The sequence below is a fragment of the Ornithodoros turicata genome, chromosome 9 (genome assembly GCF_037126465.1).
Source record: "Ornithodoros turicata isolate Travis chromosome 9, ASM3712646v1, whole genome shotgun sequence".
Classification (NCBI taxonomy): Eukaryota; Metazoa; Arthropoda; class Arachnida; order Ixodida; family Argasidae; genus Ornithodoros; species Ornithodoros turicata.
This window is the reverse complement of record NC_088209.1, coordinates 22,027,714-22,043,687: the sequence shown is the minus strand read 5'-3', so window position 1 is coordinate 22,043,687 and position 15,974 is coordinate 22,027,714. Positions and strand designations below refer to the sequence as shown.

General features: G+C 45.8%; 2 protein-coding genes across 4 annotated transcripts in view; one reads left to right on the top strand and one right to left on the bottom strand.

Moving 5' to 3' along the window:
- Window positions 1-15,974, top strand: part of LOC135368338 (uncharacterized) — a 66,442-nt gene that overhangs the window by 31,770 nt on the left and 18,698 nt on the right. The gene's annotated exons all lie outside the window — the stretch shown is intronic.
- Window positions 265-14,515, bottom strand: LOC135368342 (doublesex- and mab-3-related transcription factor 1-like). 2 transcript variants are annotated; one of them, XM_064601545.1, is made up of 6 exons: window positions 14,153-14,515; window positions 8,864-9,042; window positions 3,176-3,334; window positions 2,139-2,409; window positions 1,227-1,384; window positions 265-316 (listed from the first exon to the last, which is right to left on the bottom strand). In XM_064601545.1, the coding sequence occupies exons 1-5, from the start codon at window positions 14,419-14,421 to the stop codon at window positions 1,228-1,230; spliced, it is 1,035 nt and encodes a 344-aa protein (XP_064457615.1). In that variant the 5' UTR covers window positions 14,422-14,515; the 3' UTR covers window positions 265-316; window position 1,227. The 2 variants fall into 2 exon arrangements, with proteins under 2 accessions (XP_064457615.1, XP_064457614.1); XM_064601544.1 differs by lacking the exon at window positions 265-316 and having other exon boundaries at window positions 756-1,384; window positions 14,153-14,514.

The following is a 15,974-nucleotide window of genomic DNA, read 5'->3' as shown; positions in this document are numbered from 1 at the left end:
ACTCGCCAACTGGACATGAATCTAGTGTATGAATAACAAGTACATAGTGTATATGACGTGAGATGTTTCACCGCTAGGGTGCGGTGCGAGATATGGGCCACCAACTCATCATCGACGTTTTGCATTGTGGTAAAGATACGGTGACAATAGCATTTCCATGAGCCTGAGGAAAAAGTGTCGAGGAATGAAGTAGACAGTCAGGACAGTATTCGAAGGTATAGAGCTGAGTCTCAAGGGAATGCTACCGTGTTGATATCTTCAAGCTTACACCAGCTTGTTTGCTTCTTTCTTCTCTGTTGCTTTCTGCTCTGTTGTTCTAGAAAAAAACGGATTATGAGGTGCTGTGAACAAAATGTATAGTTCAAAGCACGTGGGTAAAGTATAAAAAGCAATACCGGCTACATACAGCCGCCGTCAGACGTAACCGTAACATTCCGGCGAGCGTTCACTTGAGACTAGGTGCAGACTAGGTGCAGACTAGGTGCGATAATCGCCCAACCGAGAATGCGAAGTCGCTCTCGTGAGGCTGTGTGTGCCTCAACCCAGTCCCGGACACATGTGTCGGACGCAGTCTCAAACTCAGAGGCTAACACTATCCGCTGCGTTGGCGTCTGCGCATGTCACGCGCTCTCGTGTTATACGGTTAAGTTTCACGCTGGTTGTACGCGTCATTGCCATTGTAACATCGGCGTTATTGCTTCAAGGGAAGATGGTAGCGAGCAAAGAAGAAAACAAGCACCTGTTAGAGTTTCACATTTTCACTGTAACATGTCAAAGCCTCCTTTATTCCCCTCAGAACTTATACATACACACACATAACTTCCTTCACTATGATATGCGACCTCTACATCTAGTGTGCCTAAAACACTACATCCGATACAAAATTCTTAAGAAAAGGGCACGGTATTACGTTTCTTCGCTGAAGTATACACGTTTTTGCACACGCATCTCCTGTATGTAGTAACTGTGTATATTGTGTACTGCTAAAGCCGGACACACAGACTGGTAAGCTTACGTTGCTTTGGACATTGCATGTCTATTATTCTTAAAGCGAGCAGCATCAGCTGGACCACGGACCACAAACAGGAAGTCGTGCACGAGTCCTGTCCTGTCAGATGCTCGTTGCTTGGACCTCTCCTGCACACTTAGGGCTACGTTAGCCCACTTCAGTCTTACCCCAACTTGTTTGTCCGCTGCTTCTATAGTATCAATAATTGCTTCCTTACTTCATCCTGTTGGTAAACACCCGCAATGTTCCGAGTCTTCCTCAGAACTGTTTCCTCGATTTTTAGAACTTGGTCTCCAATCTCGGATGTCATCAGTTTCGTTTTCGACATCAAGAAGGCGTTCGTCATCGTCTTTCACCTTATGCTGCAGACAGTCCCTGAAACACGAAAAACACGCTAAGAACATTAGACGGAGCATAGAAATCACACGTTAAAGAATATCTGCGTGGACCATAACGTTACGATAAGACGCTACGTGTTCAACGACCGACGGAGCAAGAGCAAGCTTTATCATTCCGGGCTCCCGACCGCAAACGCTCTCGATGCAAGCGTCTGCAAGCAGTCGTCTGCAACTGAGTCGTACGACACAGACAGCCGAAGTGTAATGACAACTGAGAGGACGCTATTAAACGAGATGCATGAATTTCTTTTTTGTAATATTCGATGTTATATTGTATATCGCACCGTTGTCGTAGCCCGCGCTGAACCAACTTCGTGCTTGCTGCAGTGCTGCTGCATGGTCGCCATGTTTACTCTGGAACAGTTCGAAGTCCTGTGGGATGCTCCCGCAAGAGCTTGTAACGTACGCGCGTTATTCCTTAAAAAATAGCGTTCGCTTGCAAGATGTCCCTGCGTACGCTACCACGTGCATGCGCAATGGTGGCAACTCTATCTTAGAGCGTGCAAAAAGCGATAGCGTACGTTACGTACGAGATAGCGCTTGTGGTTCTGCGCACGCGCAAGACGTAAAGAGAGCTTCGTGCGTTGCGCAGAACCAACACACTATCCCTTACGTACGCAAAGGCGATAGCGTATAATGCACTAAAACTCTAACATACACTAGGAAACAGAAAAAGTGCGTAGCTGCGGTACGCAAAGATTGAGAACCACCAAGCTACAAGATGCACCCACCTAAACTTGGAAAATGATTCCTTATGGCTCTGAGGTTTATGCGGCTTCAGTAGTGCCCGGCTGACTTCGTCAAGTGCCCTTAACGAAGACAAACTATCGCTGGAATAACCTGGCAGTTGGTACGGGCATCTCGTCAACATGGAGCACATGATTTCTGTCGACGATCCCAGTGCTGACGTCACTTGTTGCGACCAATATGACGACCCAGCTGATGTCCTCGGGGCAGTGACTAGGGACTCCTGGAATGCCACGGACTGAACGGCAAACTGGGCTGTATAGAATGTACAGGAATTTATGGTATGTACAAACCATTAAGCTAATTTCCATGTCCGTTCACTGTATACAGCGCTGAGTTGCTGCATATCGAATAATCTTGTTTTTAATCCATCTCGCAGTATATTCGAAATGGTATAAAGTCGTTATTACCCTCACACCGTTCAATCTTTATCACACAATCCTTCGGCAGCTTGCTTATCATGACTCTTCTGAACCACACTACCAAATCGATAGAACTGCGCAGATACAAATGTTCCCAAATAGAGTCGTCAACGCAATCATTTCGTTTTCTTTTTGTCGGAAAGGCACAGCTACTGCTAGCAATTCTTATCTGAGCCTCTGCCTTCTATGCAGAGGCACGTGAGACTTTTTACCACACAGGCGTCGTCTGAACGACGGGAAACAGCTTCCAATCACGTCGAAAAAGATATGCATGAATATTAGAATTAAATATGTAAGAGGCACACTATAATCAACTGCCAACAGTGCGCAGAGATGATTAAACAATAAAACAACAGCTCAATCTGTGGAGCACGTATAGACGAACTTTGCGGCAGAAAAACAATGATAAGTTTCATCATACGCCCATCATTTCATATACGTTGAAACGAACAAATAATTATAAAGTGCAAGCAACAAAGATATGAAATCCATTAGGCTGCGAGAGATACGGCAGGGTATACTGCGCGAGAGCATTAAAAACCCGATACGGGGCATTATCTTCGAAACTTCGCGCGACCCGCAGCCGAAAGTGACCTTACCTTCAACGATCTTTGCATAGGTTGCAGCCGCACTGAAGTCTGATTCTTTGAGTAATGCGTAAAGGTAGACGAGCAGGTTGGAATCACTGGGAAGATGCAGAATTTTCAGCAAGGACTGCAACGCGTCGCACGCCTGCTTGCAGTCGGTGGCTGTAAGCCCTGGAGGAAGATACGATCACGTGTGACGCAAGAGGAGCGAACCAATCGATGGTATAGTGCATAATGTCCATTCTCAATCGACAGATATCGACACAACACTAAAGGCCGTATCCGTGAAGCAGAGCAGACACTTCATACTGGGTAATTTAAGTATCAGTTTCACAACACAAGTATCAGTTGGAAATATGGTCTTCAGCATTATCAGACATCCGAGGTAATCATGCAGCCGACAACATATAAGGGGAAAAAAAGGTATTTGCCAACAGGTTTGAAAATTCTTCGCGATTCTTTGGTTATCTGTTTACGTAAGAAAAATTTCGTCGTTTTTTTTTTAAATATATGCTGTAGATATAATGATACTACGAATCGAATATGTCGCAGAACAGCACTACAAGGACAATATAATGTTTCGACGTCTAGGCAGCTTGGTGCAACAAAGTATTGCTTTCTGTCAGAGCACCAGCGGCATCATGGCCGATCCGTTGGTGGTAGCCAAGGTCGTGCTGGAGACTGGGAGGCGGTGGGTTCGAATCCTACCACCGGCTGTGCTGTCTGAGGTTTTCCCAGGGTTTTCCGAAGACTTTCCGGACTAATGTCGGCACAGTGCCACCTGAAGTCAGCCCAGGACGCATACTAATCCCCCGTCCCCCCTCACTCCTTCCTGCTGTCCCCTCCCTATCTGTCCACATCTGTACGCCGCTCATATAGCCACAGTTGCTACACGGTGCTAACACGAAAAAAATAAATAAATAAAAGGTTCTGTCAGACGGTGCACGAAGTCAAGTAACGCAGACCAGTATTTTACAAAAACAGTCTAACTGTGTCGTCTGCGGTCACATAACACACCTGTTGTTTTTCCGCTGAAGTAGAGCGCTTTGCAATTTTCACCATCTGTGTAACTGTTCGCGTAAGCCCGCACGGGAAGTGTCTGTTGGTAGCCAGGTCGTGCACCCCTTCGAACACTGAACTGGTCCCAGGAAGCTTCGTAGGTCGTAAATAAGAGCAAAATCACAACTGGCACATTTTTGCGTTGCACATACTGCTCGTGAGACTGGGAAACATAAATCACAATGACTGATATAACACTAAAATCAGCTGCGTGTGATTTAAATGATGCGGATGAACTCGAGCTCGGATAAATATATATTATGCACTAAAGGCTCCCGAAATATGCATGCAACTATGCCCTACAAATACTCGAAATATGCAGTAAAATTCCTGAATATATGTAGTGTCTTCCCTTGTTCTTGGTATGAAAGCAACGCTTCGAATGCATATTTGACAAAATTTCAGCGTTTTATTGGGGATCACACGGTTAAATAAAGCCGCCTTCGTTCAGGAGCATCCAACAAAAAATACGTGTGCAACAGATATAAATTATGCAGCTAAGGGCTTTTACTTTCGGCACTGACCTACAGTGTAGGTTAAAAAGCAAACGTCACCCGCTTTTGTAACGCAGTGGCAAAGGCGAAGTACAGCCCACCAACCATGCACGCGCAGCGAATGTATATATTCCGACGCTATGCGAGGGCGCGAGTCTTGAGCGACTCTTGGATACCATGCACTTGGCACTGCTTTGATGCTCGATCTACGTATTTAGCGCAGTGGAGCAGCCAAGGTGGATGCTGAACATCACGCCCATCCGAAACGTCGAAAATACTCAATTTTGACAATGATTTTTGTGAAAGAGGAGCCAATGCTTTCCCCAAGACCTTCCAAGAGAAAAAAAAATAAAAATAAATAAATAAATAACAGTAAGAAGACGGCGAAAACACTCACACCTGGCCATATGACAAAATATGCTGTATACATGCATTTCCGTGCGGAATATGCCGCTTCATTCTCTTCTTCATCTAACTGGATGGTGTCTGGAGCTATGTGGTCTCCCCTGGTGGGCACCTGCAGCTCCATTTCTTTTAAGCCGCAACCTGCGTATGCCGCTACGTGCAAAACATGCATTTATATGCAAAATAGAACCTTTCCAATCGGCTGCAAATCAAGGCCAAAGGTTTTTTTTTCTTTTTTTCATCGTCCCAGATACGATACCATTACCGAGGAAAAAAAAAAAAGAAACATGTATTAGCATGAAAATCCGCGCTCTACTGGTGAAAGAGTGGCGGCTACATAGAACACTCGTCATTATTTTATCCTTCCTCACACCTTTCTCTGTTTCTTCTCTTTTCTTGGAATAAGCATACACCCCCTTTCTCACTTGACTACTTGACGAGTGGCTGTTGAATAATGTTGTTGTTGATTGTGGCAAATTTAGTAAGGAACTGCTGACGTCTGTTAAAGCAGATTTTTTTCACGGATATAGAAGTGCAACGTTCACGGGGTTGGAGCCCAAGCAGTCTGAGAAGGACTTATGGGATCTTGATAAGAAGGTGACGAACTTTTGCCCTTATATCCCTTAAATGATACAAGCCGTGTTAATATCCATTCTTATTTCACGCCCCCCCCCCCCCCGTCCTTATCTTGTGAACACCACACAGGCATCAACATCCTCGGTACAGCAGCAGAGTTATTTTAACTCCTACAGGTCAGCTCCACCCACCAATCTAACGACGTCTGTAATTGGCTCTGGCGGGCGCATGACGCCCCCGAGACACAACGTGTAAAATATAGTGCAACATAAAATATTTGCATTACAAATCATGTGCGTCAGCTTCCCGTCTGCCTGGCGTCCGTTACCTTCTCGTATGCGCCACCCCCAATGTGCGGACTATATTCTGCGCTGGCGGAGATATACATATGTCACTGTAGCTCTTATGTTGTCCGGAGTATAGACATTTCTGTAGCGTATCGTATAGCAGCAAGAGCGGGGCATGTTTCCTGATGGGTAATGGGTCTTTGGGCAAAACCCAGGGAAAATCTCATGCAGCACAACAACGGTGCAACAACGACAATGGTGGCAGGACTCGAATTCATTGCCGTGACCTTGGAACAGCCACCGAAAAGTGAACGCTGCTGGTTTTCGCATACCTTAAAAGCAGGGCGTCACCACATGCGACGCCATTTCGGAGATAGTATCACAACAGACACAGCACCTGCTCGCCGCAAAGAGTGCTGATAGTCACAAACAAATGTAACCATGCTTTGCCTACTTTATTATAAATGCAGTCTGGCGTTGTTGGTAAAAACGGTACGTGGCTTCCAACACTCGTTACTTACACGGCTTTGTCATACCCGTGAGGAACGCGAAGTTCATCAACGAAGCACGTTTCTGTGATCTGAAAGACAGCCATACATGGCTTTGGCATTTCCTTTAAATACCGTGACTGAAACGAGATATTTTCTTTCCGCATCATGCGCGTGTGTACAATGTGCTCCAATATACAGGGTTACTCTCGCTGTTGGAATGCCGAGAAGCATGCTTTTCGCTGAGGGGACATGAATAACCGGGAGTCATGCCGTTTGCTTCCCTGGCACGCATTCGCAGCAGAGACGCACGTGCATTTCGATACCTTGTGACAGGCTCGTATGGCTATTAGACACATATGAATGGCTCAAAGAATATCGTATTTACCGTGTGGCCAGGTTACCTCGTAAAATAAGAAGGTTGAACGCATGCTCTGTAGGTACTGCTGCACAAGCTTTCAGCACGAATAGAATAAAGGACTCTCTGATTAACAACCAAATGGATTGCGCTATACCGCAAACAACTTCATTTCTTTTTCCCTTCTACTAGTATATCTATCTATCTATCTAGTTTGTGCAGCGACGTAGTTATGTGGTACGGTATTATCACTCACTCATGGCGTAGCAAGATGAAGCACAAGATTTCCGAAGCAGCGTGATAAGTTTATGAGGATTATCTGGTGCCGAAATTATCATGAAGCGAGCAAAAAATGCTTGAACATCATATTATAGGGAACAGACGTTGGGGTGTTGCTGTCCTAATGCGAAAACGAAGCAAATTCAGTTTTTATTGATTGGCACGTTCACTCATTTTGTAGGAAGCTACGACGAAATACTACCTATGAAACTGAAAACGCACGTTCACAGAAGGTCAGATGACAAATGAGTCCGAAACGCTTCTAATTCGTAGAACAGCTACAACAAACGACATAGCAGAGCGATGAACGCATCGAAAGTTGTCACGCACGTATTCGGTTCAAAGTTGGGTCTGACGTTGGTGCAGGACCAGATGCAACGGCTCCGACAGGGGCGGTTTTAAGGAGGGGCGGGGGGGGGCACCGCCCCCCCCCCCCCCATACGGCTGTGTTCCCTATGTAAAAACCCTATCACCTGGATGATGCTGTGCCGCAAAGCACGAAATTTCCTTAAGACCGCCCCTCCCACGGCACAAGTGGGAGAGGGCTCTAACTTAGCTCTACACTTTGCTCTCTGAATTCCCACTCCCTCCCCCTTGCATTCCTATGATGATAATATCATTGACATTGATGTTCGGTGACGTCACAGCTAAGGGAATGCACGTCTATGGAGAGCCTGCGCGATGCGCACCAGCTCCGGTGACGCAGCGGTAACGCGTGCGCTTGGAGACTGGGAGGTCCGCGGTTCGAATCCGCGGGCCGGCTGTGCCGTCTGGGGTTTTTCCTGGGTTTCCCTCAGATGTGTAATAGGCGTATGCCGGCACAGTTCCCCTGAAGTCGGCCCATGGACGCAGCTATCCTCCCCCCGAGCGGATTCCGCTCGGTCTTCCACTTCACCCTTTCCTCTCCTCCTCTCCACCACCTTTCCCTTCCCGAGAAACATGCCGCCTAATCAGGCAGGCAGACCTCTCGGGTCCCTCCCAACGACACTCCTCCTCCTCCTCCTCCTGCGCGATGCGCGCTTTCTTTCACTCTGGTGGCCAGTCTCCGCAACGTGCACGCATCAGGTGTGATGTGAAGTGAATGTATATGAGTACACAAGAGAATGCATACACACGTACAGCTCGCGTCGAAGTTAACTTGAACGCCGCTTCAGCCTGCGAAGCGGAAAGGGAGCCACCCTGGCAGCGCATAGCAGAAGACAACGTCTTCATAACGGTGGACACCCCTTTAACTGTGTATTCACACGAACGACATCCTCACGGAAGATTCTAGTGGAAGAAAAGGCGAAAACAGTGCTCACAGAGACGTCCCGTGTTAGGTTGAGCATTCACACGGTGCGGAATATAGAGAGTGGCGTACTGCGCACTTAGCAAACGACACCGTCAGCGTCTTTCCTGTCGTCTGCTACAGAATATCTTGTGACTGTGTCGCACGATATTCCCCACGGTTAGGAGTGTACGTCAACACTGGACGTTGAGAGCTCGCGCTCAGAAAGCTATGACGTTTTTTGCGGCTTCCGCTTCTGCGGGGAATGTCGCTTGTGCGAATATACACGGTAACTGAAATGAGATGACCCAAACACCCTCCGCCGTTATTTCTTCCAAGCACCAGCAGGGGACCAGAATGGCGTTCAGGTTAACTCTGGTGCGAGCTGTACATTGTGTAAATACTCATAGAATACATACAAGACGAGAAGGCTTTTTGTGCAGCTGATTTAGTGTAGCGGTGTTCGACGCCTTATGAATCTACTCACCAACGGCCGAGTAGGACGATGAGATGTACAGGGGTTGGGCAGCGGGTTGAAAAGCAGACCAAGCGAAGGACCCCCTTATATCGCTCGATTGCGACGGGGTCATGCACGACCTGGAATGGGCATTGAGGTTTTCGGCCGTTGTCGATCTGTTTGCCAGGGCCTCATCTTGGGCTTGAGCTCTGCACCGTGAGGATGACATTTCAGTGATTTTCACGTTTCTATAGGCGTCAACTCGTCGGGAAACCATGTGTAGTGAAACGTGTCACTTGCTCGGCAGTAAATGTACCGGTATATGTTGAAAAAAACTAATACCCGTGTCACACGGGCAATCTCCAATAATCGTTGAAACCAACTTGCGCGTGGCGCCACCACTCGTCTAACGTGTCAACTTATCAAATAACATTAGATCCAATGCTCTTTGAGAAGTTAACACGTTACACGCTTGGCGGCGCTACGCGAATGTTCAATGGTCATTGGTTTCAATGATGATTGAAGACTGTGCGTGTGGCAGGGGCATAAATACGACAGTGTTCAAGTCAAACCGGGACTTTCTTAACTTTCTGTCTCCTGAGTGTATAAATGGATCGCGCTACTTCTTTTTCGTCATTTTCACACGCGACAGGCCTCCGCGTTCACCACGTGGTGGTCCAAAGCTTGTGCAAAACAGAAGACACGTGCTGGACAAGATGGCCGACAACGAGGTGAGCGCGCACATCGAACAGCGAATTGTCATGAAGTTTCTCGTGAATAAAGGCGTAAAGTCATCTGAAATTCACACAAGACTTCAGGCTCAGTATGGCCACGATACACTTAGCCCCGACAGCCTTTCGACACTGAAGGACAGCCGTTCATTGATCGGATCATCATGTGCGATGAAACGCGGGTGCACCATTTCACTCCTGAGTCTAAACGCACATAAAAACAGTAGAAGCATCCGGGCTCGCCAGCTCCCAAGAAGTTCCGAAGCACCCCGTCTGCGGGTAAGGTCATGGCCACGGTTTTCTGGGACAAGGCTGGCGTTGTTCATGTTGGTTTTCTGCCCAATGGTACCACCATCAATAGTGCATATTACTGCCAGGTTCTCAGGGATGGGCATAAGGCGCTGAAGTAAAAGCTGCCGGGCCTCATCACCTAAGGAGTCCTCCTCCTACAGGACGATGCACGCCCGCATACCGCGCATCTCACGACACGCACCTTACAGGGACTTGGCTGGGAGTTGCTGCCACATCCCCCTTACAGTCCAGACCTCGCCCCCAGCGATTTCCATCTCTTCGTGCCACTGAAGGCGTTCCTTGGGGGCCGCCACTTCAGCTGCGACGACGAGGTCAAAAATGCGGTCCGATCATGGCTGCTACGCGCCGGTAAGGATTTCTACGCTGCTGGCACCCAAGCCCTCGTGAAACGCTGGGACAAGTGCATTAGTGCGGCTGGAGATTACGTTCAAAAATAAAACTAATTTCTCGCCTGTAAGTTCATTCTAGTTTTTTGCGAAAAATGAAAAGTCCCGGTTTGACTTGAACACCCCTCGTAATATGGACGTGTGCGCTCGGGAAAAAGGGAAACGTCAACGCACCACACCTGTTTAAGCAACGCGAACATATGTTGGGAAACTGCATACATTTAAAATACATTTATTTTCATTGTAGCTAGTATACATCACCGTAATCAACGGCACATTATTCGAACTGCTTCTGGTTCCTATTGGTGATCTAACTGCGGCTGCGTCCAACTATGCACTGTAGGAATTGTACGCTGGATGATGTCCTTCATGATTCATCCCCAGGCCCTTTTCACGGAAAGACACTCAAAAACTCGCAGCCTACTCTGCTTTCTCCAGGAGCCTGGACTCGCCCGAAGACAATGAGACTATAAGTTTCTTTGCTCAAACTTCTCACCAATCCTGGCAGGGACCTTCTACGTATTAGCTTATGGCCGTGATCATTCCAACATCTGTCACATTATCTCATCCTGCGGCTACATTATGGCCTGAGTACCTGATGCGCCGTTGAAACCTGAATCATCATCATCATCATCATCCTGGCTGCAGTCCTCACGCTGCCCACATAGGCGAGGCCAGCAACAGCAAGCCGGTCTCGTCACAACCACCACCACCACCTAGACCAGATGTAACGTTCCCTGGCGTGTAGCTTGTTATCCAGTCATATACCTTGAACCAACTAGGTTACTTAGTACTTTATTTTTTTCCTATCCTCCTCTTTGTTCTTGTTCCTCTTACACCAGTTTCGGCATTAAAATTGTACAGGACATTTCAATTCGAAATGTTTTTTACTGATATTTTTAATTTTGCGCCACGATATACCCCTTGATAACCTAAAATATTCGATTTCACCAATAACTAACGGGCTAGTAAACAATCTGTCTGTTTTAGGCCTGCGTTAAAATTACTTTTTTTTTCTTTCAAAATCAAAGATATCAAGATTGTACATGTTGCTAGAGGAAATAGCCTTGAATCTAAATACAGATTGCTTGAATATCATTGGCTGTTTACCAATTCATTTCGCATGTGCGAAAGGGTCTGGGAAAAAGTGTCACCTTGACCAACAGTAACCACCAAAGTAGCAAGCCAGTTTAACATTACCCGCTGCGGCTTGGTACCGACGGCAGTGAACAACGAGATTTGTGCAGGATTTTCAATTGATAGTTGTGATGGTAAGATTTCGTCAGTGGTAACAGGTGAGGGACACCCACTTCACCCTAAAGTATATTCACCACACCAAACTACACATATTTTTTTAAGGCAACAGTGTTCTAAAATTTGGGCGGGGAGGCGGAAACGTGGTCTGTTTTGTAAAAATGCCGATCTAATCAGATCTAATCGATTACTTTGAAACTGTTTCATTGTTATGTTATTATTATTATTATCAATCAACATTAAGCAAGACGCAAAATCAGACTACAACGACGTGCTGCAAAATGCACAAATTTATTTAATCTTTTGTCTGTCTTATCTAATCTAGTACTAGTCTACTAATCTAATCTGTAGTCTTCTTCTCAACCCTCTTTCTCTCTCTACCTCTCCCTTTCTGTGTGTACGTGTGTGTGTAAAAATTCACTTGCCCAAACAAGGAAAGTAACAGATGACGTGGTGGCAATGACATGGCATCGTCGCAAAAGGCAATCGTGATAAAATTCAAAATTTGGTATTGAGCAGAACTCAAGGAATTTGTCAAGAATGGTTATTCATTGTATAGCCTACTGATAAGCAAAGCGTACTGCATGAAGCCGTGTGAAAATTCACATGACCGTGTCTATAGACTAATAGTGTCCTGCTCCTTACGTAGCTGTAAGTTAGAGGGTTTCACGTTTTCGGAGTTTACTTTCTGGCAAATTCCTAGGATGAAAACCGGAATTTAATATTTCCTCATAATTTCGAAGTTCTCCGTAGTTGGTTTGTTATAAATGACTTAAATCCTAAATTCGGCTCCCGAAAAGCTGCGGCAGACGAATGTCGGCACAGTTCCTAACGAAGTCTGTCCAGGACGCATACTAAGCCCCCTGTCTCCCGCTCCTTCCTGCTGTCCTGACTCCATCTGCCCACATCTGTACACCGCTCATAGCTGCAGTTGCTTCGCGGCGCAAACACGGAGTTGAAAAGGAAAAGCGACGGCTGTCAAACGACACGCTCACGAAAAGAATGAGCAGGTTGTTTTGCAACAAAATCATTTGCTCTTGATCACACAATTTTTATCAAACTTCACACGCTTACAGTTCGAGTCTGTTGATACTCGTAATACACAGTGACGTACCTCTGTACTTTCCAGAGATGTTTCGAACTGGTTTTTAGATATATTCTGAACGAAAACGGAACAACACATTCTTGGTTCGGTTTGCCGAAAGTGGGAACGCACACGGCTTTCCTCTTCTTATTTTATTTTTTTTAAGCTTTGCATTTAATGTTTATTGTGATGGGAAAGCCTACGCAACGCCCCTTCCTCAGATCAGGATTGATAACGGTATTTTTCTCCGCAGTTACTGGCCTTGAGAGTGATGTGTAGGAAAGCTCTGTTTCAGATAATGAGAATTCACGGCTTAAGCATGAGCATGGTGATCATGAGCAAAGCTACAGTGGTCGGTGTGTAGATGAATTTCTTTAACGGTTCTTTAGAGTGGAGAATACGAATCTGTGCCCTGTGAGTCCTTGCCGCGTACTCTGTTGTTATTAGTGACTTTTAGTATACCGTACGCTATCGCCTTTGTGTACGTAAGGGATAGCGTTGGTGGTTCTGCGCATGCGCAAAACATAGAGCTTTGCGCTTTGCGCAGAACCACCACGCTATCCCTTACGTACGCACGCCATCTGTGTCGTCTGCTACAGGTTTACTCATGTATATTCTCCAAAGCATTATTTCGCATTCGTTTCCGGAACGCAACATTGCGTGATTGCAATGTCAATTTTTATTGCATTTTTTTCTCCCTCTTTAATTATGGGCTGGCACAACGTAGATGTACGCCCTACATTTCTTTATAGCATTTTTGTCGCCGGGCATTTTCTCAGGACCAATAGAGGAAACGAAGGTAAATGGTTTGTACGGAAGCGGGTGCAAAAATGAGGAACGGAAAGAATTTCTCCAAAACCTGGCTAAGACACACACATACACACACAAAAAAAAAGCAATAGAAAGAAAGAAAGAACGGGACACAATACTACGATAGCGCTAATGGGCAGCAACTTGTCTTTTTTCTTTTTTTTTTTACGGATCAGTGTTTCCAATTGTCTCCAGTCAACATTTTCTTAGTTCTTCTTTTTTGTTTCGCGTACTTCAAATATGCTTGCAGCCAGGTACAGAGCAGAGAAGATGCGTGCGCGGATAACGTTTAGGGTGAAGAAAATGCGAGCGAGTACTGACAAGTAAGACACAAGTAATGACTGACAAGTAAGACACTGTCTTATGGAAAGAAAGCGCAAGCCACCTAGTGACACATGATGAAGAGGAAGACCCGAGCTAAAAACCTGAAAAAAAAAAAGCTACAAAAAGGAGCAAGTTGGGGGAGAAATAACGGCACTCATTATAGTCACTTAGATTGCCGTTACTCCCCGTCTTAGTGCACTGACCCTGAAATTTACTCGCCAGCACTGGAAATAATCCCTAAACTCCGCACGAAGTTTCCGTACATTTAGTCCTCGAAGGGACTGATGGTTCTGGGAACGCATTTAACTTCCAAATAAACTACAATTACTCGTTTTTTGAATATCATTGCTTGTTAGTTACCCACACTCAACCTTTTTTCGTCCACATCCCCGCGACCAAGCAAAAGATCTGAGCTCACCTTCTAAGTGCCACTTGCTTTGCCATGACTCGCTGCCTCTCGGCGATCAGTTCGCACTTCTCGCACATGCAATTCCTATAGGGACAAAAGCGTTTGTGTCCCCTGACAGGCCGAGCCCTGCCATGGTTCCGGCAACGGGCGCATTTTGGATGCCGCGTGCCAGGAGGCTCCATCCGCGCGCCGGCAGGTCCACCGCTAGGATCCTGTCCTGGTACGGCACGAAGCTCGGGGCTCGCGCATGGCGCCGCATGAGAGAAAGGACCATTCATGGGGAGGATGTGGCTGCTGCCTTCGATCAGAGCGGGACGGCAGTATAGACGAGCCCTTTCACATCGGATTCACCTGAGCGAGAGCTCATAGCTCGATCACGTGACGAGAGAGGGTGTGCTGAGCATACCCTCGCAGAGAACACCTGTCTTTCCTCCGTTCGGTTACTCTGGGACTGATACGCTTTTAGGTAGAAAATAAATACAGTAAATAAAGTAAGAATCGCATTATTCCTTTGCAGTAGACGACATCACGTCGATACGGTGTATGATTTCACAGCTTTCTTTGTCGTATCGTTTTCATGCGTATTGTTGCTAATCTCCTAAAACTCATGAAAAGAAATTTTTAGTGCATTGGAAGGGTTCTATGCGAAAACGATGCGATAATGGACTAGCTGCCTAATCGCAGTTCGACAACATATGATGTCAGCCACTTGAAGCAAACAGAGCGACTTACTTATCGTGTTTTCTGAACTGCTCTCGTGAATGCCATCCTACCTATGAAAACATGTGGGTCTTGTTACTTTGCGAGACGTTTTGTATTATGTCATAATAATAAATCACGAGACAAAGACATAAGACAGTGTAGATTGCAGATGAAAGTGTACGTTAAAGCGTAGCGAAGAGATCCAGTGTAAACAACAACAACAACAACAAAAAAAAAAAAAACTTTCTGCCTTTCGGGATGTCTTTTATTTCATCACGTACTCGGGAGTTCCCTTCCTGATGTCAATCAGGCTGCTTCCCACGAGCATAGCGAATATAATAAAGTAAGTTTAGACAAGTTAAGTCGGACAAGTTAAGACAAATAAGTTAAGTCGGTACCAATTGACTTGTACTAAAACGGTCTTTGTGCTTCTTGATATTGCACACTCATAATAAAAGCGCGAAAAAGGGACACTAAAATCACAGTGTGCCCCTTGTTAGCGCTTTCAGAATGAGAGATGGTGATGTGCTGTGATGGTGGTGAGAGATTGTCTTGCGTTTCGACTTCTTTTATTATGACTTTATTTCTGCTGCGGAACAGCGTGTCTCGGAATCACACAAGGAATGAACTTGGAAGAATGAAACTGAGTTACTCACACATTCAAAAAGGTGACGTCATACAATACGTATGTTGGTCATTGAGCCCTCTCTGTATAGTCTAACACTGTCGCTACTACATCTGTCAACCATGATGTTGATGTTGGCGAAGGAAAAAACAAGCAATAAAAGCGAGATCGACCATCTTATAGTACCTATTACAGTGTGTTACTGCAATTACATGCTGTAATATGCGAGATCGTCGCATTATGCTGCATAACTACATCATAACAATAATAGATATTTCAAAAAAAAAAAAAATCACAATATCATCGCCCCTATGACTATCCTGGTTTCATTTGCGTCGCGATGCGCCTTCTGGACAACAAGTTATCGTAGTAGTTCCCTTTGCTGGAAGAGCTTCATCTTGTGATGATAACTGACGCAGCTATGCTGGAAGTTATCAGTGTACTCGCCAGCACATAAGATATTCCAAGCAGAATGTTCTGGTCAGTTATCGGTAAATATCGAGA

What these genes read in the sequence shown, in the direction of transcription:
- LOC135368342 (XM_064601545.1), bottom strand. Translation starts at nt 14,421, where the DNA reads ATGAATGGTCCTTTCTCTCATGCGGCGCCATGCGCGAGCCCCGAGCTT. An exon ending in AAGCAAGTGGCACTTAGAAG is followed by an intron (nt 9,043 to 14,152) that starts GTGAGCTCAGAT and finishes CTCACGGTGCAG; the next exon opens with AGCTCAAGCCCAAGATGAGG. An exon ending in CTATGCAAAGATCGTTGAAG is followed by an intron (nt 2,410 to 3,175) that starts GTAAGGTCACTT and finishes CATTCTATACAG; the next exon opens with CCCAGTTTGCCGTTCAGTCC.